This window comes from Anguilla rostrata, chromosome 10 (assembly GCF_018555375.3).
Source record: "Anguilla rostrata isolate EN2019 chromosome 10, ASM1855537v3, whole genome shotgun sequence".
Classification (NCBI taxonomy): Eukaryota; Metazoa; Chordata; class Actinopteri; order Anguilliformes; family Anguillidae; genus Anguilla; species Anguilla rostrata.
Window position 1 is genome coordinate 35,081,215 of NC_057942.1, and position 27,540 is coordinate 35,108,754.

The following is a 27,540-nucleotide window of genomic DNA, read 5'->3' on the forward strand; positions in this document are numbered from 1 at the left end:
TGGGAAATCTTAGAAACTTACGTGGCTTTATTTTTTTTTATAACTCTGTCAGTGTAAACATGAGCCATGTAACATTATGTTTAATGATACATGGTGCAATCTCATCTTTTTTTTCTATAATCAGGCCCAAACTTCTAATTTAAGCCCCTGTAAGAGGAATCGCTGGCATGAATTCAGTGTTATTTACACGCCATGTATAATTGATAAAGTACACAAAGAACTTAATTCTGGAAATGTCTTTATTCTGCCCAATGTTATGCAGTATTGTGACAGAGAGACAGTCATCAAAGAGGTCTGGTTCTACACTGAAAACTGCAAGTACAACACTGATGAAATGCATCCCCTTCCCCAACATGTTTTAATAGTTTTCATATATATTTCTTTAAAGGTACTATGCTGTAGTAAACTGAGGTAAAGATCAAGATGTACATCTTGTTAGTGAATAAAACCTTCAAAACATTAAAAGCCATAATACAACAAAAGAGAAACACTGTCATGCAAAAGTCTTTTTTTAATCATAAGTTGACACTTTTATGCTCTTGCAAGATTATATATAAGTTTATTTGTATATTAATGCTATGCTTAGAAATAACTGCACTACAAACACAAACTTCTCAGGAATCAGTCTTTTGGAAATGTAATACAATGCCACACGGACCTGCGAACACATGAGATCAGACTAGCTTGACATTTTAACAGATTTCCAGTCCAGCCTTTCAAGAAGACCATAGCTATATACCATTTGCTTTGTGAAATTAAATTAGACCATACTCAACATTACAACTCTGAGAAAGAACAAAAATACATCTACACAAACCTAGGTTGCGTGCTTCGCATTGGCTACAGACAGCCAAACCTGAATTTGACCCATTAAAAAATAAAATGCTCGTAAAGATCTGAGAATTATGTCTAGTCAATATCTACAACTGTAATGTAGCAGTTAACTCATGTGGCTTTAATTTTATTTTAGGCTTTACAGCTAGGAGGAATGAAAGCACACTCCATTATTTTAAAAAAATAATCAAAATTAAAATTAAATATGGCTCCAGAGGGAGGCACTGCAGCTTAGGAAGCCTTTGTCATGAACATTCCTAATTTAAATATCTATGGTAAGGACCGCTTCAGCTAGGGTGAACGACCATCTGAACTAAAGGTCAGATCCGCCTGCAGCTAAAACAACAACACAACACGCACAATTAGCGTTTTCTGTAATGCCCATTTCAGCGGCAGTCTGCTCGACGGTTAGCAGACGAAACTGACAGAGACAGACTGAGGTTACTACACGAAAACGTCAAAAGAATTGATTTTAAAAAGTAGTCAAAAAAAAAAAAAAACCCTTAAAAAAAAAAATGAAAAAGCCAGCGCATGGCGCACGCGATTCTGGCTAGTAGTGTAGTCGTGGTCCCTAGTAGCTGTCGTAGTCCTTTTTGTCCTTCTTCCCCTCGCCCTCGAAGCCGCCGTCGCCGTCGCTGTTGTCGCGCCGCCTCTTGCGGGTGTTGCGCACGTTGAAGCGCGGGTTCATCTGCGGCAGCGGGTCCATGCCCAGCACTTTGTGGATCTGGCGGAACGCCAGCAGCCTCAAGGCAAACTGGACACCAGAGGCAGGGAAAGAAAGGACAAAAACAAAGTGAGTTTATACAGTATAAAAATTCAGCTTACACACAAATGTTTCACCAAGAAGGAGCTAGGAAAGTGTATAAAAAAAGAAAAGAGGAAAAAAAAGGGCCCTATTCCTTGCTAGGAAACTGCTTTATCCTTTGTTCTGAGAAACCACAAACCACAATTACAGCATGGGTTGTACTTTTCCCCCTTGGGTGACCTCTAAAACAAGACGCTGAGCAGGAATTTAAGAAAGAAAAAGAAAAAAAAAACAAGTCTGACTCACTGCATGTCATTATCAAAAAGGACAAAGTGCTTGGAAGTGTGTTAATGTGTGCTGTAGTACTGATAACCAAATGAAATGAGAATAAGCTAGCAGCAGAATGGCCCTCTTACACAGCTCCACAGTCAATGTTTACCTGCAACAATTTACTTTTTATGATTCCAAAAGACACATGCCTGCATACCGGGGAAGAGACTGACTAGTGTACGGCCGTGGTGGTGTAGAAAACCCTGTTCCCGTAACAATCCTCCAGTTAAGTGTGCGACCGCTGTGGATGTGAAGGGACACTGGGGGATTTCGGAGGGGTGCTGGCCGTACCCTGCCCACGCACCGGAGATGATGTCACAGGGTGTTTGTTCAGGGGTGCTAGTCATACCTGTGTACTGGAGGTGATGTCACAGGGTGTCTGTGGAGGGGTGCTAGTCATACCTGTGCACTGGTGAGACAGGTTGGAGGTGAGTCACGTAGGGTGGTTTGTGGAGGGGTGCTAGTCATATGCACTGATGGCACTTGGAGGGTGACTAGGGCACACAGGGTGTATGTGGACGGGTGTTACCATACCTGTGCACTGGAGGTGATGTCCTCCCTCTGCTGTTCCTTCATGACCGTCAGCGTGTCTGTGGGGTTTTTCTCACACGGGTCCACCAGCCCAGGGCCACCTGCGCACCAAACCCGCACACAGTGCATTAACGCCTTATTCCCTCCTCCTACCGTCACCTACACCAGCCCCTCAAACAAACCTCTAAATAACTCTGCCTCCGTGTTTCAACTTTGAGTTGCCTGAGCTGAAACTGCATTAGCCTGGAGAAAATCTAATCGCATTGCTGGGCTGGTGTTCAGGTTGGGATACTTCACAATAATGCTTCATGCAATTTCTTCCATCTCTTGCTAATCTTCATATCAAAGGGCTGCACTCAAGTCAACAGTCAAGTTACTGCTGACTGAATAATGTCAACAGTTTTAATGTATTTGGTTTCCCAGAACTAATATTAATCAACTGGGACAAACATAAGATTAAATGAATGCGAGGAAGGAGCTCAGTGCTCCATGGTTTTAAGAGTAGCAGTGAACCTTCAGAATTGTGGCCCTGTTTAATTCAGCTAGCTTGCCTACGCTCCCCTCATGCACAACAGGGGCCACTCGCGCACACACAGAAGGGACCACACACACACACACACGCACACCCTTACCTGGCAGCAGAATTCCAGAGGAAATGCACTCAAAGACTCTCCGCAGTGCATCTCCAGGGCTCAGCGGTCCGGACGCACTACTGATGGCCTTTTCTACCAGCAGCTCCATGGCCTTGGGAAAAAAATGTGTGTGTGTGGTCAGCCTGGAGCCCCCAAAGCATATTAACGGTTTGAAAATTGGGGGAGGGTTTGTTTAAATAGCTAGTCTGGAACTTCTTATATCACTCTTGTGTAAAAGGTCAATCAACCATGTCTGTAGGATTACTGCAATTTGTATCCTACCTTAAAGCCAAGTGTACTTACTCAGCATTTAAGTGGTCACTGGCAGATATTTGCATTACCTTGCCTTATTTAAGAGTATGAAACTTCCTGAGAGTATGAATTCATACACATTTATATATATGTGCTAAACGTAAGTACAGGTAAATTTGTCTTCTTTACATACCACACGAGTACATAAGCTCAGAACAGAAATCTCTTGCACTTCCTTTGACAAAATTCACTTTCCTGTCCACTAGGTGGCGGTAAAAAAAAGGGATGATTCACAGACAGGCGGCCAGCTACAGACCATCCACTTCCCTGCTCCAGCTTTGAACAAGCTCTGTGCTGAAATCATTACACATTGATCTACAACTGCAGGAAAGGTTAAGTATTCCCAAACAGCTGTTGATACAAAATGACTAATCTGCTTTTTGCCAGCGTAAATTACTTCTGACTGGTTCACTGTTAAGTTGACTTCTGCCATCTGTTGGTTGTGGATGAAAACTGCATGAACACATGCAATAAAAATAAAAGGGTATAAAATTACATACAGCATAACCATAAGCTTTACATTCTGTAACAGTGCACCTGCACTGAAGAAAAAAATACAGCCTTAAAATCTTGAAAAACTATCTGTTCAAAATTGACGACTTCGTGCCATAAGGAATCAGGAGTTCAGTAACAAAGCAAGGATATCAGGGTAGAACAACCCATTTGTTTCTCTTCATGATAAAAGGGATAGTCTTCCCAAAGTGGACACATTCTACAAACGAGTGATAGAAAAGTCAAAGTTCTTATTGTAGTGTATAATGGTAAGGGAAATTAGCCTATAACTCCAGAGGTTGCAGGAATGATTCCCACATGTGGCACGGGAATTGAATCCTTGAACATGGTATCTTAACTGAACTTCTTTAGTAAATACCATGCTAGATAATAAGTAAATGTACTGTACATAAAATAAACTAAATAAATAAATAACTTGCAAGGGGAGAAATTTTCTCTGGATAAGTGCATATGCCTAATGTGTTAATGTAAAGGAGTAGAAATCATCTTCTCCTCTGGTTTCCTCTCCCAACTCAATTTTCTTTTTAAAATGAAACTGTATGATGGTCAAATCAGTTCAGACAGATGAGGTGCATTTAAATTTGAACTTTAAATTTTCTATAGGCATCCGACCAGAGACCGTCACAAAAACTACTGCACACTGAACTCAGGAAACCTGCAAAGAAATATTTTATTTCTTCCCTTGACTGCTGAAGCAAATTAGACTGTGAAATGGGAGGGGGGGTTGGATGGATATACAGTCAGATTTGAAAGTGAAACATGTAGGGTGGGGGGTGTGAATGGAGGAGAGTACAGTAAGGTTTGAAAGTGAAACGTGTGGGGAAGAGGTGAGGGTGTCTGGATGCAGGGAGGTACAGTCAGGCTTGACAGAGAAACATGTACCGGGGAGAGGGGTTGAGGGTGGCGTGCATGGAAGGGGGTACAGTCAGGTTTGAATGTGAAACGTGTAGGGGGGTGGGTGTGGATGGATTGGGGGGGGGGGGCGGTGGTACAGTCAGATACTTACCCAGCTGGGAAACGCAGACCAGGTGGGCACACGCTGACACAGGTCGCGCAGAATACGAATAATAATCACGCAGGACTGCAGCCCATTGGCTCTAGCCTTGAGTGCAATAAAGCCAAGTTTAGTGAGACACACCAACAACAACAACAAAAAAATCAGCCAACGTGTATACACAGGAAGTGGGGTAAGGGGGGGTCTTTCAAAGAGGCGCAACACTACTGTTCACAATGGAAGCTTGTAATTGGTCCAAATATCACAGCCTTTTTTCGTAGTTTATGATCAGCTGCCATTCACAGCAGTATTTTACCTCATAGTTAGTAAGAGAGTTCAAAGTTTGTAAGGTGAATGAGAGAGGGGCCCCTCGTCACCTTATAAACCCTGACCTCAAGTTTCAATAGTCCACAAATAAGTTCTCCAAATATAGGTGGGAGGGAAAACGAAAACCGGTAGAATAGTCTGGGGACTGAACGAGTTGAGGAAATCCGCATTGCTTTGCCAGCGCGTCGGCCGGAGAGCGACGTCGCAGCAAGCTAGCCAGATATTCCTTTCCTCTCAGTCCCCATTCTAGCAAATCACGAGAAAAAACGAACAGGACGCTCAACATGAAAGCTCTTACGGATGACACACCGATGCCAAGTCACTCTGCAGCCTTATGATGTTTCAGACTAAGCTGGAGTTTGTGTGGTGTAAAATGAAACCATGACTACAAGGATGCCTTGTCCTCATATGACCAGAAAAAGTTCAATGTTCACAAATGTTAAGAAAAATTAAAATAATAAACTAGAAAACCAAGACCATTCCATTTACAACATTTTTTTTCTGGTCAAGCATAGTCTTGCAGGCATTACTGAATGTTTCTTTTTAATAAATAGGGTATTTGTAGATGGTAAAGAGTAATCGCAACTTGGATGACATTTATATTAAACAATGAAAGAAAACAAACAGAAGCATCTCATAAGGCTACAATAAGAAAATAAAATGATGTTCCGAACCTGGAACCACTTAGCGTGGCGGAGAGCAGCCAGAGCGTCAAGGCATTTTACCCTGTCCAAGACGTCCGCTGGGTCTTTCACCAAACCCCAGGTTACATCTAAAAATGGATCGAATTGTCAAAGGGTGGTGAGGAATGGGTGTTTGACCAGGTCAGCAAGACCGTTCTCGGACGCAAACGCTCTGCCACAAACACCGAGCACCCCAGTTACCAATAACGTCGAGACTCAAGCCAGGATGCAGCTATGGTCTGGTAAATTTTTTTGCCAGAACTTGGCATATGGAGAAAAATACGGGAAGGTGACTGAAAGGAACGTTTGGTGTTCTGAGGGTGCCGTGGCCATCTGGTGAGACCGGCATCCTGTGGAAGGATACAGGAGGTGTGGCAAAGCGTTTGAGGGGGGTGTGTGGGGGGGGAAACCTTGGTCAAAAATCCTTCCAAAGGCGCACCAGCAGCCTCTGATGGAGACAAGTTTGCTGAGGATGCGAAGAAGGCTTTGGACTGGACTCGTAAAGCTACGGACATATGAAGACAGGTGCTGCTTGCTGGAAGAAAGAGGGAGCTCTCAGCAAGGGTTAGGACATCACTGCATGCATACCTCTTTCAGCAGTACGGAAACCCCACAATCACTGTGTACCGGTGGCTCTCATCCCAGGTCCACCCAAAGATTCCTCTCACAAAGCCTTCCTCCCTGAAGCTTACCGATACTCCCCCAAGGACACCCAACAGGCAATAACAGACACGCTGGAACTGTGAATCAACTGGGGTCCCACAGTCAAAACCTGCTTTTCACCTAAATTTCATAAAAGTGGGGCTTTTTTTCATTTTCAAAAATGGTCCTACAAATCATTTAGTCTCTCATGGAGAGACCTTTGGTGGACAGGACGTTTAACGTCCACATGCCCGGGTATGATACATTTTTCCCTGTCCAATGAACTGTCGAAGGAATCTCCTGAGGAGATCACAGCCTTTGTGTGGAAGATCATGTTTCACTCAGGGGAGCACCACCATCTTTGTGCAGGGGACCTTGGAAAGGTGACGTATCACCACACATCGACAAGAGATTTGTTTCCTGTGGGGACGTTATGGATGCAGTAGGCCAATTTAAAAATGGTTCTCTGGAAATCAAGCTGGTCCTTTTTTAAAAAAAGAAAAAGAGAAATCAAACCCAGAAGTTAGCCATTTTAGGCAAATCTTCCTGAAAGACTGAGCAACCCGGTGGAAAAGGTTTCGAGACATTCAGGTGAGTGGAAAGTATCCCCTGGGGCACAGGAAACAAAAATGAATCTTATCTGGGACTTAACTAGACTGCCACAATGCAAACACTGATCATGCTTGTTGGGTTTTTTAACGGAGCGCTTTTAGAGTGCCGGAGAGTGTTATAGGGCATAAAATCCGGGAGCAAAACTGCTGGCACCTGAGCTACACAGATAGAATGAGGGGCACATGCAATATGGACTTAATGGGAAACTCAACGAACGGGAGTTCCATCCGTTAGCATGTTGGTCTACAGTGAAAACTTGCCATCTTAATTTGTTTGTGAGCACACTTTCAAAAGAAAGTCATTCGGAAATTTAATCCGAACGTTCCTCATTAAAAAAAAACTTTGCCTTCAAAACTATTCTCTTGGACCATGCCATTTAAAATGCAAAGGATTGTTCTAAAATGTGTTGGATGTGTTGAATTCTAAATGAAGATGGTCTATTTGCATGAGATCCATGAATTGAATATCACAACGTTCACCATTGAATAGCTTTTGTGCTGACTATGGAGAGTTGGAAATCAGTGTCGCATTCCAAGGCTTTTGAAGGCATAGAGAGCTACTGCAGAATTTCAGGGAAACCCTCTTTATCCAAAAAACGCTCAAACTAATTCTTCTACAGCAGCGTGGCATTTCTTCTCTAATAATCACTGCCAAGTGTGCCAGCAGGTGGGCTCTTCAGGATACCAAAAGAACAACAAAAATGAAATCGATTTATCTGAAGATTAATTCCCCAGGAAAGAGGCGATATGCGCGTGACGTCTTTCCAACCTCCGTCCCGCGCGTTCTCCTCGCGGATGATCGGCGACGTCAGCGTGATGGTGACCTGCATCTTGGGCTCGGAGCCGGACGTCAGGACGATGGCCGCTTCCTGGATGGAGCCCTTGACTTCGTACTTCTCCGGCGTGACTATCTGTTGGTTTGTAGACAGAAGGAAGAGAGAGGGGTCATTTGAAAAGGCCAAGAGTGTCAGTAGCACCTGACGCGACAAAGCCAGCGCTTATCTTGGAAAGCTAGCATATGTGAAGGCACAAGTGATTACAATTAGGACACCCATTATTACTACTACTGTGCAGCTGTGTGGAATCCACAAAGAACTATGGTAGAGAACACTAGCAAAGGCCTCAAATGGTGCCAAACGGTCACAGATTGGCAGTACCTACAGGCATATCATTAATGGAACGTCCAATTCAGTTTATATGCATAACACAAGCTGGAGTTCAAATTTATAATCATACACCATGGATATTAAAGAAAAAGATGTTTTTCATTATGGCCAGGGGAGGATAGTCCTTGTCATGTTGCCTTTGCTGGATTTTTAAGGGGCGAGAGGACCACACACCGTGAGCTGCTTGGGGAGGTGCTCAACGATCCGCGTCAGGAGGCTCTTGGTGGGTTTTTCGGAGCAGAGGAGGACTAAGTTGACGTTCTTGTCTCCCCGGAGCAGTAGGCCCTTGGCCAGTACCCCGACCCGCATCACCCCTTTCAGAGCCCTGGGAACAGATGTATGCCACGACTTAAGCAGAGACTCACATACATGAACACCTTTTAAATAAAAATACTTCTGAAATTTGGTTTGATGCACTGGCTTGAGGGCATCATCTTTTTGAGCTGACAGATGATACTGAACAGATGAAGAGTCCAGTCAGGCAATTATTTGGTGAAGTGAGGCTCATTTTGGACTTTTGGTGAAAGTCCAAAACACAATTTACATGGAATTCATTCATTAGAGTTAGAGTAAAATGGAACCTTGAACAACAGTTCCACAAACTGGTTTTTTTCAGCTTTGCAAGCTTGCAGAAAAAATGAAACTGCATAATCCAATGAGCACTGGATGTGAAGAGTAACTTCTTCTCCAAGAGTTAAAAGGAATCGGTCTCATGTGGCATGATGCACTGGAATCCAACAGGAAATATTTAAGATTTATGGTTTCCAAGTGAGTGTTCAGACTCAAGAATGAGCTGAATGCATGCTTTGATCACAGAAAGACATCCTTAAAGAAGCACCTCTCCATCATCTTTCCAGGTGCATAGTAAAGCAAAAATTTAAGTAAAAAGAACACAGACTCGACTGTTCCAACAATAAAGGATTTCAGTTACTTTTCTGTTGAGCAAATGACATATCCACCATAATCTCCCTTTGAAAGAAGGGAACTACACCTTAAGGCTTTCATCTGCCATTAAAAATATGCGTATAATAAGTAACCACTGTTAGATAAGTGTCACTGGTATAATATTTCAATCCACAGGCACTTTGGAATTTGAAAAGGGCGGAGCCTCACTGTTCAGTTATAAGATCAAAGGAAACCACACACTGAGGGGTGGAGAGAGTTTTTGTTGCTCTGTATGATTTGAGTCATGACTAAAAGATACTCCAGCCTAGTGTCCTAAGACTTAAGTTCTGAGAAGCTATTCTGTCAAACTGCCCAACAGATTTGTTCGTTTTTGAGTTCACCTCTCCAGAGAGCTGTAGCTCAAGCCTTCAGTCTTTTCCCCTGGCGATTCTTCCTCGGTTTAACGGATGAAAATGTTTTTGCTCAGTGGCACGAGGGGTGGTTAGCTTCCTGCCATTTTTGGTTCAGCCAGTCTGTTTATTTATTCAGGCTCACTTGGCACCGTCCTATTTTTTGGCTCTTTGTTTACATAACCATTTCCCCCCTTTTGTCAAAGCTATCTGGCTCAAGCTCGCTTTCATCTCGGCCGACTGTTGAAGGCAATGGCAACCCACGCGATTTGTTGAGCCCTATGGGATTTTGCCATTTCGTCATCTGGAAGAGCGCCACAACGTTTGAATATAAACATGAAAATATGTGATCCAGGCTAAAGCTGATCCGATCGCAATGACAGGACAGGGATGCCGCATCTTTCGCTTAAATTTGGAATAACTGAAAACTGGAGGGCTGTCTCACTGCCGCAGCTTCCTTATAAAATCTGGGAGGACACATGCTAGCGCACACTCCCTTCAAGATGCCAGCAGGTAGCCGGCGCTCGCTTTTGTAAGTTACTGCACTGGATTCTCTGCAGGAGCCCCATGAAGCAGAGCTACCACAATGAGACACAGAATACCTCCCTCCAAGAGGATGAAGAAGAAGAAGAAGAAAAAAGACAGAGTAAAAGGAAAAAGAAAAACATGCTAAATCCGGTGGTGAGACACTGGGGTGGGGGTGACGGTATGGGTGCTCAGAGAGCTTCACTGTGTATAATCAAATCTTTGGCTAAAGTACAAAAACTAAGAAGCAGTCCTGCAAAGAGAGAGAATGGTGGCAGGAATAAAAATTTTAAAAGAATACCTTCCTCTCTCCTCCCCTCCCACCCTCTGGCTCTCCGAAGCAATGCTATGAGAGGCTGTGACGTCCAGCTAGTGCACAGCACTGGGAAGGTCAGCATTCAATGCCGGCCACAGGGGGCGAGACCAGGTGACTCACCTGTCCCTCGGGACATCCTTCTTGTCCTTATCCTCCTCCTTGGCCTTGTCCTGGTCCGTGATGATGTCAGACACCAGTTTCAGCGCTCGCTCCGTGATGGACACGATCTTCTGGATGGCCTGGAGCTCGTCCTCGGAGGGGTAGATGGCGGCGTGTTTGGTCATCACGTAGCGGTCGTCCGAGGAGTCCGGGCGACGGGGGGGCTGAAACAACCACTCGGCTCTTTAGACACGTGCTTTAATCAAGCAATACAGCACGAGAGGCAGTGCTGTATCATGCATACAGCCACGACTACAGGGTAGTTGTTAGGTACGACGTGAAGCATAGTTAAAATGACAATATTATTAATTTTGTAATTTTATTTTCGAAGTAATGGTTTATGCATGGAGCTATACTGTTCACAAATAGGCTGTCTGAATAACTGTTACTGCTTAAGATTTATAATCCCTGTAGAATGCAGTCTCAGCCAATCAGCATCCAGTTTCATACCGCAGACCATGAATGGAAAGAAAGCCTGCAGTTATGGGGGCGGAGGGGAGAGTAAAATTTCAGGGCACCTACCACAGGTCCCTGAGGCTGAGAAATGGGGAGGCCCGGCCGTACCCCCAAAAGACCGGGGGGGCCAGGGGGACCCGGGGGGTACCCCCCGTCCGGCATCCTCCGTCGCTCGTCCCAGTGATGCTGTTCCTCTTCCATTCGCCTCCAGTACATGTCCTCTTCGTACCGCCTGTGGGGGGGGGGGGGGGTTAACTGAACATTAATTTGTGTGCAAGTGCCCCCCCTACTGGCTGCTGGCCTTTTCTTTACATGGAACGCTCATAGCATAACAGGCCATTCAGCCCAATAATACCATTTTCCTGCCACTAAAGCACCTTGTTCCTGGGGGACCACTGCGTATGCTGGTTTCAGTTCCAACCACAATTGCAATCCCAGAATTTTTAACAAGCTGTTAATTTTTCTTGATTAGGTGCTTTCATGTTTTAGAGCAGGGGTCACCAATCTTATCCAGAAAGGACCAGCGTGGGTGTCGGATTTTGTTTCAACCAAGCAGTAACACACCTGATTTTACTAATCAAGGTGCTTAGCAAAGACTCTAGTGGTTGAATAGCAGAATCAGGTGTGTTACTGCTCGACTCCAGTACATACTACAGCAAGACTCAGAGAGAAGAGGGAGGCGTGTTTTATTCTGCGAGCCCTAATCTTTCCCACCTCATCTCCATCCTCCAGCGCTCCTCCTCCTCGCGCCTCCTCCAGTACTCCTCCTTCTGCATCTGCTTGCGCATCTTCTCCTCCTGGATCTTCCGCGCTCGGATGCTGGGCTTCACCTCCACCTGGAGGTCAGGGTTCACCTTTTTCTGCAATAGAATGAAGAACAAATGAACCATTATAGTGCATTATCACTTAAATTGCCAGACACCCATTTCTAGGACTAGAGACAATCTTGCTGTCTAGCTACCATGCATGAGTATCTGACCTGTACAGGTGGTTTGGTCAAGACACAGCATAATGGGCACAGACGCAAAAGGCAGCTGTTAAGAATAAAATTGCGTATGCTTGCATCCTATTGCTTTTGTGTAAAAGGACCACGGAATGGAGTCTCGGATCTCTCTCCACTGACCTTGTACTGCAGACGATGCCTCCTTCCCTTCAAATGCATCTCTTTGGCGTTGGGGTCATTGAAGCTGCATTCACAAAGCTTGCAGTGAAACCGGATCACTTTTCCTTCATCGTTACGCACCTGAAAATGACAAATGTGCATATGAATCTAAACCAATCCGGAGAAATAAAAAGCAGATTCTAGTGCCATTTTTTACCACTTAAACAAAATGTGTGGTGCTCACAATGCCTTTACCAATATCAGCTGTACACCCCCTCCCACTTAAGGCAACGTCCTCCATTTGAGCCCAAACAGATAAGACAGTGAAGAACAATCCGGGTGCTAATTAGGTGCTTATCAACATAGTCGTGGCCCACTGGCCGGACGTCACTCTGCAGAGCAGCCAGAGCAGACTGCGCAGACGCTAATCTGTACCTCCTCCACATAGTCGTGGCCAACTGGCTGGACGTCGCTCTGCAGAGCAGCCAGAGCAGACTGCGCAGACAGCGGCTCGGTCGAGGCGTCGGCCTTCATCTCCTGCGCCTGGGGGGCCATCGGGGGCTGCGCTGGCTTGGACGTCTCAGTCTTCGCATCGTCCACTTTGGCACTGGTGGTCTGCAGTTTGCTTCCTCCTACGTTGCAGGAAGTAGAAAACATTATCAAATGCCATCCTTACACCACAGGAAGTGCTGAACATTATTAATCTCCATTCTTACACCACAGGAAGTACGAAACGTTATCAAACTCCATCTTTAACCTACAGGAAGTACTATACATTATCCATCAGCATTCTTACACCACAGGAAGTACTAAATGTTATGAACCTCCATTTTTACACCGCCGGAAGTAAAAAATGATATCAATCTCCAGCCTCTGTCAGCAAGATTTTTAACTGAAGGAATGACAGGAAATGCCAAATCATATGGATCAAATGAATCATTAATAATTCAAATATAGTTTTTTTAAGTATGATTTAGTGTTCTGACATTCCATACAAACCTGAAGGAAAAGTGCTCGCCAACCGGCATACATTTATATAAACAAGCTCCAAGCACGGCGAGAAAGCGATCGATTAAATGCTTCTCATTCTTGCAGCGTTTGAGATTATGTAACTGTTGCACAGCTCAAATGCGTGACATCAAAAGCACTTCAAGCCCCGCCCACATTCTCAACCTCGGAGGCTGTAATTAAACACCAGTCCAGAGGGCAACAACGTTCAACGGCTTTCATTTCCAGCAACACTCTTATTTCCGATCTAGCTGGTAAATGAATATTCATACGAGAGACAACAAAAAAAAAAAAATGTTGTGGGCGATGTGCTTATGCAAGCTGCCCAAATATTTCTTTAACATCTCTGATGATATCTGCCCCATAAATAACACAGTAATACAGGCAGCCTTCAGCTTTTTTCCCTCTTTAAATCATGATTAAGTAGTCATTCATTTTGCAGTTCAAGAGCTTAACGAACCGAACCACAAACTTGGCTCTCCTAGACAGTAAACAGCTGGGCTTTATGGGGCAGATATTCCAAAGATTGTTGAAGAAAAATTAAAAAAGCTGTATTTGAAGGCTTCTGTTAGCATTATGGCCATAAACAAAAACTTCTCTCTCTGGGGACTTAATGAGGCCTGAGAACTTGCCTAGAGACGTCAAAGGAGGTCAGCGTTGGATCAGCATCTCAAACCGAATCAAACGCAAGCGTTTGGACGCAAAGCGGAATACACAGCGAATCTGGTTGTGAAATGCTATGCTACAATATGCGCACAGCTGTACGAATGACTGGACTCTCGGTGCCCGGACCCTTCCGTTCAAGGAGTGCAGTCACCAACCTGCGCTCGTTAAACAGAAGAGCTTCGATGGGCACGCGAGCGGTATTATGACGGATGGCTCCACGGCAACCTGCAAGCGGGAAAACGCGCACTGAACCACAAGCCGCAACAGCAGCTCCTGCGGTAATTAAAGGACAATCATTCTGTGAAGCAACAGATTTGGAACAGTCGATAAGTCAGCTGCAGAGACTCCGCTCGTGTACTGGCAGCCCCTTATCGCTAAAACTGGCCGACTTTCAGAGCAGCAGCGCCGCGAAACGCATGCAGGGCCCATCTGTAAACTCCAGCATGGAGACTGAGCCAGCGTTTTTCACTATGGCAGTCTGCTCTTGGCCAACATCACTTCTTTTAAAACTCCCAAGATTTGCGCAAGCCAAATCTAAATCAGTTTAAGCTTAAGCTGATTTAGAAGGCTGAGGGAGCACAATAATGAGGGAATATTAATCCAAACACAAGCTGGAGGGACTGAAGGCCTACAGAGGGAAGAGATGTCGGAGGCAAACTCTTACCGACAAAGTTGATCTTGGGGGTGTTGACCTTCTTGATGGCTGCGGCCGCGGGGACTCCGACGGGGGCGGGGCCCTTGCCGGCGACGCCCCCCGCGCTGTTGACGATGCTGACAGGCTTCAGGTTGGAGGTCGAGGAGGTGGCGGCCGTGGCGGAGGAGGGGGCGAGGCCGAAGGGCGGGGCCGGGGCGGAGGGGCCGTTGGCGACCGCCGCTAAGCCGCTGGAGGCCGAGGCGGCCGTTTTGCTGGGGGCGGCGGTGGTGGGCGTGGCCGTCTGGGTGACCACGCTGGGTTCCGTGGAGGGGATGGGCTTGCCCAGTTTGGTGTGCAGTTTCACCACCTACCAGCACGGCAACAATAATCACATCACAACCAGCACGCACACGTCACTGTTCACCATTTCCACTGGGCGCACACCGTAAAGGGATCAACAACACGCATCAGAGGCCTGTCATACTTAATGCAAAAGCAGAGCTCCATAGCTCCAGAACCTAAGCACATTTAATCCCCCCTACAACAAATTAACCTTCCAGGATTCCCCCGGTAAAGTAATCCCGTAAACCCAAAGGCAGGCTACAGCAGTGATAGGCGAAATGTTTTATATCCCATCTGGGAGAATGATATGCCGTTGTCATCAGCAGGCCGGGGCCCAAAATGAAGGGTGCAAAGACATGGCCGCAGCTGCCGCCAGGTCCCCACAAACCCCTATTTTTCAGAAACTGCCTTTTCCAAAAGGGTGGTACTCGAGACTGGAGGGCTGTTACCACTGATAAATAATCCCCGGCCGCGGATGTGCCGCGGTCCCGCACGGCGCAGTAAATCCCAGCCTACCGCCATCTGCGGCCGCGATAGTTATGTTATGGGAATAAAACAAAATGTGAGGGATTACACTGCAGATTTAGAACTGAAAGAGAGGACCGTGTAAAAGCAGAGTAAAAAAAAAGGTTGCTGCCCAGAAAAAAACTAAAGCAAATTTAAAGGATAATAATATTCCTGTTGTTCTTTACCTTCTACTTTGAATCAAGAGACTGAATTATTTACATTGTAAGCTGACCAATTCCCCCTCTCACAGGGGCCTTTAAGTCCGGGAAATATCGACACTGCAATGAAAGATTAGCAAAAACCAATAACAGTCTACTCCAGGCTGCTAGTACCCAGAATGTACTGGAGGTACTCCTCCCACATGTATGGGTTGAGGCAGCAAAACTGATTAAAAATAAAGCAAGAATGTCATTCGTAAATGTAATTTCCAGAGGACGAGAGGTGGTAAATTGGCGGATAAATGGTTAGAAGTTGTTTGACAAACCGCGAAATCGTTTCAAATTGGCTCAAGCCCCATTCAGCAAGCATCTGAAAACCACAAGCACGCAGGGATTCCGGTTGAATTCACCCTTTGCCGTGTGTAGTAAACACAGCTGCCATCATCACACCGAATCCAAAGCCTGTGGACTTACCAGCTCTCCTGCTCTGGAAATTACATTTTACAAATTACATTCTTGCTTCATTTTTTAATTTGTTTTTACAAATTTGCTTCCTCAACCTTACAGGTAGGAAGGAATACCTCCGGTTTCACAGTGAATTCTGGGTACTAAAGGCATTACATTACATTTCATTTATTTGGCAGATGCTTTTATCCAAAGCGAAGTACAATTGCCTGGAGTGGACTGTTATTGGTTTTTGCTAATCTTTTATTGCAGCGTCGATATTTCTTAAATGCCCCGAAGGATCCTACAGCTTAGCGTCACAGCCCCGGAGGATGTTGCCATAGACACCGCGAGTGAGGGCCTCGCTCGGGCTCACCTTCTGGTGCTTGGCCCCGCGGATGTGGGCGGCGTAGGCGTCGGCCCCCGTGCAGGAGACGTCGCACAGCTCGCAGCGCAGCTGGTTCTGGGTGCCCCGGGCAGAGGCTCCGCCCCCCCCGCCGGCGCCGGCGCCGCTGCCGCTCTGGGACACCTTCAGCGCCGCCTCCTTCTTCTTGTGCTTCTGGCCCTCCAGGTGCTCCTTGTAGGTCTGGGGGGAAAAGGAGTGGCGTTTAAGGTGCCGGGCAGACTGTCACCTTCACTATTTTAATTACACCCAGAGGTGGGGTTCAACTGAGGGGTATTCAACCACAAAACTATTTGATTAATTATGATGGGGCAATTCTAGGTCTCAAAGATTCCCCAAACACCTTCTGGAACCAAACTTACTCTCCTTCTTTTGAAGCTTCTTTGCACTTTTAATATCCAAGCATTTTTCGTCAGAACACAATGTTAGCTTGAAAGAACAAACCTCTCTCCACTATTCAGAGTTATAGCTTTCGAAATTGAGGGCATTAAAAAAGACCATTTCACCAACTCCAGTGATTCAAGATGGCTGACATTAATGGTCCAGCTGGATTCTAAATTAGGTAGCAATTGAGGTACGCTAACCCTACGTTTAAAAAATGGTACAATGAAAATGCAATTCATCATTATTCAAAATTCATTCCAGAAAAAAAGAAACAGGATTTTGTGCAGCTATAACTGCCAGCACATCTCTGAGGCAAACGCAGACGCAAAAGCAATTTTTACACTGAAACACGCTACAAGCCGAAATTTTATAGTCCAATATACTCCGGAATCCAGGTCAAACAGAAAGCAGCGGTCAGTGCCAAGTCATTCTCAGACAAAACTGCAGACAGGACATCACCAGTGCCAGGCAGTGGTTTTCTGTAACCGACACCCGCCTCCTAACAGCGCGGGCTGGAGTTCGCTCGTAAAAAGCATGAACCAGTTATCCCGCAGAGAGATTGGGCTGTAATTAAACATCGCTATGGCAACACAGCGTCAGGTCCCCGGGTGGGGGTGTGGGGGGGGCCTCGCTGGCAGGGCTCACCTGGGGTCCGGCGCAGCTGATCTTGCACACGTCGCAGTAGTGGATCTGGGGCGGTTTGGGGGGCTGCTTGGGCTTGAGCTGCTTGTTCTGGAAGGGGGTCTTCTTGGTGAAGGTGCTGCCGGTCCAGGCCGCGGTCGCCGCGGCAGCCGCCACGGCCTGCTTCTGCTGCTGCTGCTGCTGTTGCTGGTAGTACGAGGACGCGGCCGAGTACACGGCCGCCTCGTAGCCGGAGTACGACGTCCCTGCATCGCACAGGAAGTGAGCACGTCATGGAAATATGCGGAAATATGGCTGCGCTTCTAACTTCCTTAGAGCAAACAACTAATCCCATTGATCCAAAATGGAACCCAGTAACATCCCAGTTTACTACTGAGGCCATCCACAGAAAGGAAAGAAAGCTTCATATTTCTGAATAATAAACTTACAAACAGTTTAACCAAAAAGCTAAGTCATATTATGCAAGCAGAAGACAAACTGGCATGTTGCGGCAGGTGTCAAAGGAACACGACGGTAACACACAACAAACATTCTGCTGTTAGGACCAGCACTACTGGTCATTGTAGCAGGAGAGCCATTATAAATTCCTATGCTGCAAGTCCAGTGTGAATAAAGCTAATGAATCTGCTGCCACAGTCAGTAAAGCAGACCATTCCTGAGAGTGTTACGTGCAGTACAGCATTCCGAAGAATCCACCCTGGCACCCATTCTTAATTTTCCACTACGCCACCCCGTTCCAGGCGTTTAGGAGGCAGCAGGTTTCCATCACGGCCCTGGAGCCCGAGGCGAGAGAACGCCGGCGGGAGGCGTGGCCTACCGGCGTACGTGACGGCGTTGGTGCTGTAGGTGGGGCTCTGGGAGTAGGCGGGGACCACCGAGGCGGCTGCCGCCGGCTGCACGGTGGAGGAGACCGGGTAGATGGAGAAGGTGGAGGTGGCGGGGCTGGGGGCGGCCGGTTTAATGGCGGTAACCTGGCGGGCTTGCTGGGTCTGCGAGTACTGTGTGCCAGCCTGACTGTATCCAACTTTAGGGGCTAGGGGGACAGGGGAACAAAAACAAGAAAACTTTTAAAACCTGTCGAGAGATTAATCTATTTATATAACTGTAAACCTGGTATCTGAGCTGTCCAATCCCAATTAGAGAATTTCCAGGCCCTAAGTTTTACTGATGTCTGTAAATGACTGAGCAAAGCTAAAGCTTTACTTAATTTTTACCATTTAAACAGGAAATATTTGATTCTTCAACAGCTTAAGTGATTCAGTGAAAATGGCCCTGAAATGGACTGGGATTGGACATCTCAGCAGTAAATGAATTAATTCATTACAATTACAATAACTGCAACAGGGCTTTATTTGCATCGCATAAAATAAAGCATGCAATAATAACGAGCACAGTCAACATGGAAAAACTTGTCCTTCAAAAACCATGAAGCAATTAAGAAGCCCAACATGCACTAAAAACTAACGAAACATTAGGAAATTATCATAGTCATCATCATTTTCAGACATCTTATTCAAAGTGGAATGAGAAAGTAAACGTAAAAAAAATGTATTGACCTTGCATAGTTTTCTTCCATGTCGTCTCCCAGGATGTGCTAAGCGTACCTGTCTGATAGTAGGACTCGGCCACAGTGGGCTGTGGCTGTGCTGCGGCGGCAGCCACCGCCGCTGTAGCTGTGGGCTGCTGGTAGTACTGTTTACTGTCATAAGCTACAGCGGGGGCTGTGGACCGCACAAACGAATAGGAGTCCTGCAATAACACAGCGAGCACAGCTTGGGTTAGCGTTAGCGCCAGCGTTCGCGGTAGCCTCTCACGCTACGTCGAGGGACCGGGGCGGGTGGGCCCCGAACCAGTCGCGTTCCGGTTATTTTGACCCGATCCACGCCCGTTGGACGACGAGCGAGGGAGAAAAGAAAAAGTCCTTCAGGGAAATTTCCAGTTTGCTTAATTTGCCCCACATCTTTCTACCGTTTCAATGAAAAACCAACAAGCATCTGCAGGCCAGATCTGAATCAGGCTTTAAGAGACAAAGTAAAGTATGACCCTCCAGCTGGGTTCCATAACAGTGAATACACACTGTGCTATTGGGTAGGCCATTCGAATGAAAGAGTGCTGAGAACTATCAAGCCTCTAACTGCACTCACATAAATGTTTAAAAAAAGACTAGAAGTCTATCAAATGCAGCTGTTTAACATATGACATGGAAAATAATATTCATCAGTATTTTTTTCAATAAAACCACAGTCTCATGGTGCACAAATCAGCCGCTTGACAAATCACGCACGCTAAGAGTACGCCACGCGAAAATGGGCGGGGCCTTTTGGGCGGTACCTGGTAGTTCTGCGAGGTGACGGGCGGGGGCGGGGGCGGGACTTCCGGCTGCCTCTGCGCGTAGCCGTAGTCGGCGGCGGCGTGGGCGGGCTGGTAGCCCCCGTAGGCGACGGGTGCGGGGCGGGCCATGGCCACGGTGGCGGCGGTGGGCGCGTACGCGGCCGCCACTGTGTGAGCCGCGACGGGAGCCTGGTGCACGGTGTAGCTGGCCACCGTGGTCGGGTGGGTGTAGGCTACCCCAGCCGTCGGCTGCTGACTGAGAGAGACAGAGAACAGGGAGATGGAGGAAGTCAATGGGTGTAAAAACAATACTGAGATTACATACAATACTGGGATTACATACAATACTGGGAGTACATACAATACTGGGATCACATACAATACTGGGATTACATACATCAGCTTCAAGGAATGAACAGCCCTAAATCACTAAATTTTATTTCCACATTAACAGATGGTGCTATAAGCTTGCTTTACTGATGTCTGATTTTAATTTAAAATGTTTATATGAAAAGCCCTTTAAGCTAGACCACATATACACATATAATCCAATTCAACAAATACAATGTTGAAGTGAACAGTTATAATACAGTCCTGAATGAGTTTTACAGGCTTAAAAATGAATCACTTAATTACAGGTACCTCATCTTCAAAAACCAATGGCGTTCACCACGGGTGGAGTTATGATCCCAACAATGAGGGGAGCAATACATTTTCAGCATGAGATTTCATGCAAGACTCGAACGGTTATGTAATGCAGAAAAAAGAACAGCCATTGGCATATTCTGGTTTGATTCTGGATTTTCTACACTGACGAGAGATTATCGGTTAGTTTCGGATGGTTTCAGATACAGAATTGTATCTGAAAGAGAATGGCATGACTTAGTAGGTCAGGGATAAAAATCACATTATACATGAATGCATGTTATAGACATCATGCATTAGTAAACATTACACCACACACGCAGGATATGGTCCTCCTACACGGTGAAGGGGGGGTGGGGGCACATGGCTTAAAAAAAGACCCTTTGAAGGAAAAGGAAGTGCGTATATCTGTATCTTATTCAAAGCTCGTAAACCAAACAGCCTGTAACTCAGTCATCTTGACTGGGAAAAATCTGTTCGAACAGCCACTAATTCTCTGTGTAGGAAACACATGCAGCTGCCTGCATGCTCAATGTGAATATAATGAACGGCAGCGGTAAATTCAGCGCTTGGCTTCTCTATTGTAATGCGCACTGTTAATACAGACAGTCTGAAGTCTGCGCTCCGGATAGATCAATTTCAGATGCTACCTTTACAGGCCAACACGCAGTGGAACAAGTGTGTGCTGGTTTGGAAAAAAACACAGAGAGAAAGGAGAAACGAACAGCTCGATGCTTATAGCTTAAACCGTAAGAACAATGCAAAATCCAATGCGTTTCTTGCGGGCACCTGTATACTGTCCATTCGTCCATCAAATGAGATTCTTAAAGAACCTCATACACCGACCAATCATATGGGGGGGTTTAAACTGGTTCAGGCAAAGACTGACAGCCACTCTAGACAAGGGCAACTTAGGCAAATAATGAGAATTGTGTAACAAACAAGCAGGTGCCCAGAAAACTGGCACACACAAATGATGAGGGCAGTGATGATACACACAGAAATCTCATAAAGACTGCATGGACATTTCCCTCTCAGTGAGTGGAGGTCTTGCTTCCAAATGCGGGATGAAATGTTGACTTGCGGTGGACAGTTTCTCTGGGAGCAGTAATGGAGATATGCAGACTTTACTCCCATTTCTCACCCGTTACCTCAGCAGCCTAACACCTGCACTGTTTATTTGCATGTGTGGGTATTTTCTTCTTTTTTTTGTACCATTTGACATTTCCTTCAAATTCTTAGCCTGGGATTTGTTACATCTCAAATTATAATGAAATTACTTTGTGTTCAAAACCTTGTGTTTTCTTCTATATAAAAATGGCACAACTATCCAGTCGCGCAACAACCTTTTTATTTGCAAACCTCAAAATACAGTAGAACAAAGCTCAAACATGAAAGAACACCACGAATGGCAACAGGGACGCATTAACCATTTGCTTGTTGAAATGCGTGGCCTGAAAGCTCTCCCGCAGTCTGCAATTCTATCCAGTCAGACATTCTAACCATTTTTGACTGCAGCCAACACTGAAAAACACGGAAAAATGGCTAATATGAAACATGTTAAGGGCAGCGATGGCTTCCAGCTGGTTCGTGGCCAGGAAACTCTTCAAAGGGAAGAACCATGAAAGGGAAAAGATACACGGACGGGACATCTTTCTGATGTGCGGAGTTTAGCATGCGAAACGCAGCTGCCTCGTGCGGAACGTTACACGAGAGCGCACGGAGCGCCTTTTTCTGAAACGTGCGGCCGATCTGAGACGGGCCAGCAACCCGAAACACTCTCCGCGTAACTGCGATCAGAAGAGCACGCGAGCACCCAGAAACGGGTCCGCATTTTTAAAGCCGGTAACAAACGTAGCGACAAGCACGAACCGTGATTCACTCGGATGTTCCTTGAGAACCTGAAACCCGTTCATCCAATAAGGGCCCATGCACTCGCCCCACCCCCACCCCCCCCCACCTGTCTCAGGTGGAGCACCGGTTCTCCTGCAACTTCATGAGCCACAGCTCATAAGAAACCTGAAACTGCCATTCATGACACTACCAACAGGAAATCAGAGTTGGTGTGGCAGATACTTTACTAATGAAAGGTTTCTTAAATGAGAAGGGCGACACTTTACCCCATCCCACAGTTACACATACAAGACAGGGGCCCAAAGAATGGCTTGGCCTCATGCCTTGTTGCCCATGACAACCTATGTAAGGGGTGGGGGGACTGTAAGGAGGCACACTGTGAATCATTCACTGAATGTTGAGGAGTACGTGTTTATATCGTATAGTATACGCTAAACACACACTGCTGGACATAGCTGAAGACAAAGAGCTGAGGATTCTCTCCATCCTAGCGCACCTGGATGTGCTCAACATTCACGGAATACTTTCACGATCCGAGTCCGGGGCATTAAATCAGCGCGTCTCCTCTCCCTCCGCCGGCGCGTTTACAGCTGGCTACGCTAACGGCAATCAGATATCACTCAACCTTCAAACGACTGGCAATTACAGCGATACGGCTTTAAAACCGCACATTTACAGCGGGAAGAAATCTCAAGCACGCCGCGTTTGTAGACTAAAGCTGCGCACGGCACACAACTCAGTCGTTAATTTCCGTGGCTCGGGCACAGAAATACGCGGACGAGAGACCCTAGAAGAGGAAACGCGGGATGAGGAATTTGACAGTGTAGAATTGGATCCGGCGTGGTGCATTAATTAATCCTGTACTGAGACTCGGAGGCTTAAATTATTCAGAGCATTCGGTCAGGACAGGATATCCTGCCGCTTCTCTGCAGAAAGGAAGCGTCCTGTCACATACAGCCTTCTAAACATAACACCTGCAAGGAACGACGCAGTGAGCCAGCCAGGAAACGGTTCAGTACACGTTGACTCGTTCACTGTACTGCTAATGCTGACGTAATGCAGCCCTAATCAACTAGAGAGAGAGAAATCAGGTGTCAGTGCACATGGGTGAACTGAACTATTCCATTCCCGATAATACACAACAAAAACAGCTGCTCCTCAGATTAAACCAGCATGGCTAAAATGATGATGTAGTGTTGGTTGTCTGAACTGATGAGAGCTTAAAGACAGAAAGGAGTTCATTTTAATATTCTATATTAAATCACAGATGGATCTAAAGGGAAAGACACTGTGCTTTTTGGCTGGACCGCAACAGCGGGGCCAGCCCTACAAACGCGAATGTCTGTGACTGACTGAGTGACTAAGTGAAGAAGTTACACCATTGGTCGGCCGGATCATGTGTGTTAGGCCCAGCCATATACTAGGTTTCCTAGTCATGGTCCCCTAGAAGCTGAAATTCATCCACTCCAGCACTTTACGACTCGGGAATATTACATCAGTTTTCCACAAAGTTTGCATTCTCAAATGACCATAAAAAAGGGGGAGATGGTCTACACCACAAGCAAAGAAGGGGAGGGAAAGGGAGGTGTTTTTCCCACTCGGTTCTCTGGCTTTACTGCTGAACCTCACATTTTCCACAAGACTACATTGCCCAGGCCAAGACATGCAGCTATACGAAGTGCAGATTAGATCACTTGAAAGTGCACAAGGAAAATTTAAACATGTGATGGAAGCAGTTGAACTGGACTACAGTTAGCACTTGGTTCAATAGAAATAAGTCTCTTGAATCACCCAATTTAGAGAATCAGACAAACTGACTTTAAAGTTGCTTGATAACCCAGTTTCACCATCGCAAACCCGACATACAGCAATGCCAACAACCATCCGATTTGGAGAAAAGGAAAACTCAAGATTCCAGCAAATAAAATGGGAATTTAATCATTTAATAACAAGGTCTCTGATACAGCAAAAGTTGCAATAACTCTGCTTTCATGTGGCAAACACAAAGCAACATCTGGCCCCAATTTTAGTAGTCCCTTGTGTACAGAAAAACCCGAAACAACATTTTAATCCGAGTCTATTGGAGCGGCTTTCGGCTGTGATGCCACTAATCTCAATCAGAATTTAATTTTCTGAGCGAGAAAAAAGCCTATAAAAAAGAGCAAAAGGAACTTCTTTTCAAACAAATGAGAGATTCCCAAGTATTGTCAGATAAAAGAAAACAGGGACCTTTTAGGGGGAAATAAGAAAGCGCTACCCAAAAGCCAAGTGGCAGACAGTGCTCCAAGTGTGCAGTACTAACTGCAAAAGTCACAAAAAAAGAAAAGCCTTGGCTTCCACAGAATGTGCATTAAGCTGCAGAAAAGATGCTTTGCCATGCATTTTTGAACACTTACACGTACTTGGGATTAACTCAGGGGTGCACAAGTCTAGTCCTGGAGGGCCAGTCTGCATTATGGTTTTTGTTCCAACCAATTACCTTTTTCTGACAGCTCTGTAAACTATGCTGGTTCACTTCAGCACCTGAGCACAGCAAAATATTAAGAATACACTTGCAGTCTGCGGCTGCAGCTGGTGCTTATACAAACGTCAGCTCAAGACACGATTTAGCGAATTAAATAATTAAGAACAGAAATTGTCGCAAAATCCCATAGAGCACCCCTGGATTAATTGAATCAGCCTTTGTTTTGACAATTATTTGGAACGGCAAAAATTCTGGCTGTGATCATTTAAATGTTTAGTTCATGGGGCTAAATATACTAATAAACTCAAAACACTCATTGTTCCACAAAAAGAAACATTTGCTTTTTAAAAACAGGAGTGTTATTTAAAATATGTTATATTTTTAAAATATATCTGCGCTATGGTTGTGCAATGTGCTCACGCTTGAAATGCATGCAGAAGGATCTAGGCATGTTTGAATCTGTTCCGAATGCAGCCTGTCATTTTCGGAAAAGAACATCTACGTTAGCTATATTAAATCGATCCAGCGATTTTCATACAAGGCAAGCAAATTTAAAATCATAGCCAATTAGTTCAATAAATACATCAGCTATACCAACCAGGTGAAATTTGAATATACGTGCAAGCAGTTGGTAGCTAACATCAATTATTGTACGATAAACCGGTCAAATAGGCTTATTCGAGGGATGCAGTTTCGCTTGAGATGGTACGACACCTATCTGACATTCAAGCAGCCCTTGAAAAACGTAGGCTACTGGTAGCTATTCAGCCAGAGTTGTGGCCGTGGTTTCCACTGAGAATGAACGATGTCATTTGCGCTGACACTTGAAGACGTCAGATCCGATTTGACATTAGTTCTCTCCACAATTACAAAGCTTGGCTATTCAATGCTGCAGACCGACAATCCCTCAAATTGACACATCGTTGCCTAGCTGGCTAGCTTGAACAGCCCATCGTCGATTGTGTAATTTATCTACATCTGAATTATAGCCAGCTGGCGAACATCTAGAAAACCAACTATCGATCCAACAATAGCACCCCAAAACTGATCCCCCCAAAGCTGGTGAGAATGATGCATAGTTACTACTTATGAGTTCGCAAATAGTGCGACAACGAGAACTGGTTGATTTTGTATTTTGACAGAAATATAGTTTGTATTCGTATTGCTTTAACTTCCAACATGACAGCAAACCTCAACGCTAACATTTGGTTATGTTTGTGCGCGCAATACAGGCAACTGGCTAACTTAACTAACTCACGTAAACCATTTCTCCAGCTATGGAAATGTTATACGCGTGCAGGCATTATGATGTTTACAGTTATTATTCTAATACACTGGCTACATACAGTTCATTACGATTGTGTGATAATTCAAGCTCATCGCCCACCCCTCCCCTTCTCCCCCCGCCTCAGTGAACAATAAATAGTTGTATATGCAGCTGGCAAGCTAGCAATCATTCAATAAGTACGCTAGCTAATAACGTTATAGAAAGCTGTAATTGTACGTGAACTGGCCTGACAGAAAATATATCAATTAGTTATCTCGCTCAAACGTTGTTCTGTTATTGAACAGCTTACCTGTACTGCGCAGCAGCACCATGGGTAAATCCAAAGTAGTTGCCGGTAGCCATTTTGGCATCTTCACCTAGCCGGCTGGGCACTGCGGAGAAAATAAATAAAAGAAGAGTGATCGCTCATTTGTGGGCGAGATAACTAGGGATTTTGGCACCATACTTGCTAATATTAGCGAGCTTTCTGGTTTGCTATATCGTGTGTGCCCAGGCGCATTACGGAGAGGTAAACACACTCTCAGACATGGCTCGAGGGCGCATTTATCCAGCAATTCTTTCATATTAGCATCTTAGATGGGCTCCCGACCCTTTCACACATCTACTACAAGGTGGATGTAATTGTTTTATTAAATTTACTTACCATAGGTGAAGGACACAACTGGGCATATGGGAATCATTGGGTCCTGTTTTCCGACGAACTCTGACTCTTCACCCTTCCAATATATGTATATAACAGAAGGTCAGACGAGGAAATGGTTATTGGAGCACATGCGCATTCGTGTGAATTCGATGGGATTTGTAGTTTTAAACATGGGTAAAACAATTTTTTTCACAAGGTCGAATGTTTATGTATTTTTATCCTTAAGACCAGTCTTACGTATTTATTAGTTAGTCCTTGATTTAAAAAAACGGTTTAGACATCAGACATCCTTGTTTGTTTCCTAAAGGGGGGAGGGGCATGAACCTAACTGCATGTCTTTGAATTGTGTGAGGAAACAGGAGTACCCAGAGGGAACCCACACAGACACAGGGAGAACATGCAAACTCACACGGAAAGGCCCTCGGCTGGCATTCAATCTCAGTACCAGACATCAGCAGTATGTGTGCATGTGCGTGTGTGTGTGTTCTTAAGTGATATTTTATTACATGCAAATGTATTTTAGGTGTCCAATCACGAATGTGTGCCTATCCCATCACAGAAACATCCTATACCTTTTTTTCGAGGGCCACACGCTAGTTAGGGTTGTTATCCTCTATAGTCCACATCAGTGCTCTCTACACAGTCTAGTATGCCAGTAGATAGTCAATTATATATTTATTTCAGACTTAGGGTGTGTTCTCCATAGTTTAGGAGTTTTCCTAAAAAATATTACTTTAATATTATGACACTTTGTGGTGTTAAATAACAATGACACCCAACAAGTAGTGTGCACCATCATCCCCCTCTGTCTGTTTCTCTCATTTTTGGCAGGACAACTCCAAAAGGCTCATACAATAGAAAAAGGCTAAACTTTAGTAATAGTTATCTTTAAAACCAAGTGGAAGGGCTACTACTGTATAAAATGGGTGATTCTGCAAATGCACAGCTTTACGA

At 45.3% G+C, this 27,540-nt stretch overlaps 1 protein-coding gene across 3 annotated transcripts; it reads right to left on the reverse strand.

The window, feature by feature from the left end:
• Positions 1-221: 221 nt before the first annotated feature.
• zfr (zinc finger RNA binding protein) lies at positions 222-26,714 on the reverse strand. Of its 3 annotated transcripts, none has more exons than XM_064296703.1 (20): positions 26,587-26,714; positions 26,233-26,314; positions 19,693-19,948; positions 18,966-19,110; positions 18,179-18,394; positions 17,365-17,606; positions 16,309-16,518; positions 14,512-14,848; positions 12,609-12,805; positions 12,195-12,314; positions 11,786-11,931; positions 11,138-11,303; positions 10,577-10,779; positions 8,495-8,645; positions 7,924-8,065; positions 5,893-5,990; positions 4,904-4,999; positions 3,073-3,184; positions 2,444-2,541; positions 222-1,588 (listed from the first exon to the last, which is right to left on the reverse strand). In XM_064296703.1, the coding sequence occupies exons 1-20, from the start codon at positions 26,621-26,623 to the stop codon at positions 1,406-1,408; spliced, it is 3,237 nt and encodes a 1,078-aa protein (XP_064152773.1). In that variant the 5' UTR covers positions 26,624-26,714; the 3' UTR covers positions 222-1,405. The 3 variants fall into 3 exon arrangements, 2 of the variants coding, with proteins under 2 accessions (XP_064152773.1, XP_064152772.1); XM_064296702.1 differs by having other exon boundaries at positions 18,918-19,110; XR_010323804.1 differs by lacking the exons at positions 222-1,588; positions 2,444-2,541; positions 5,893-5,990 and having other exon boundaries at positions 3,141-3,184; positions 18,918-19,110.
• Positions 26,715-27,540: the final 826 nt, after the last annotated feature.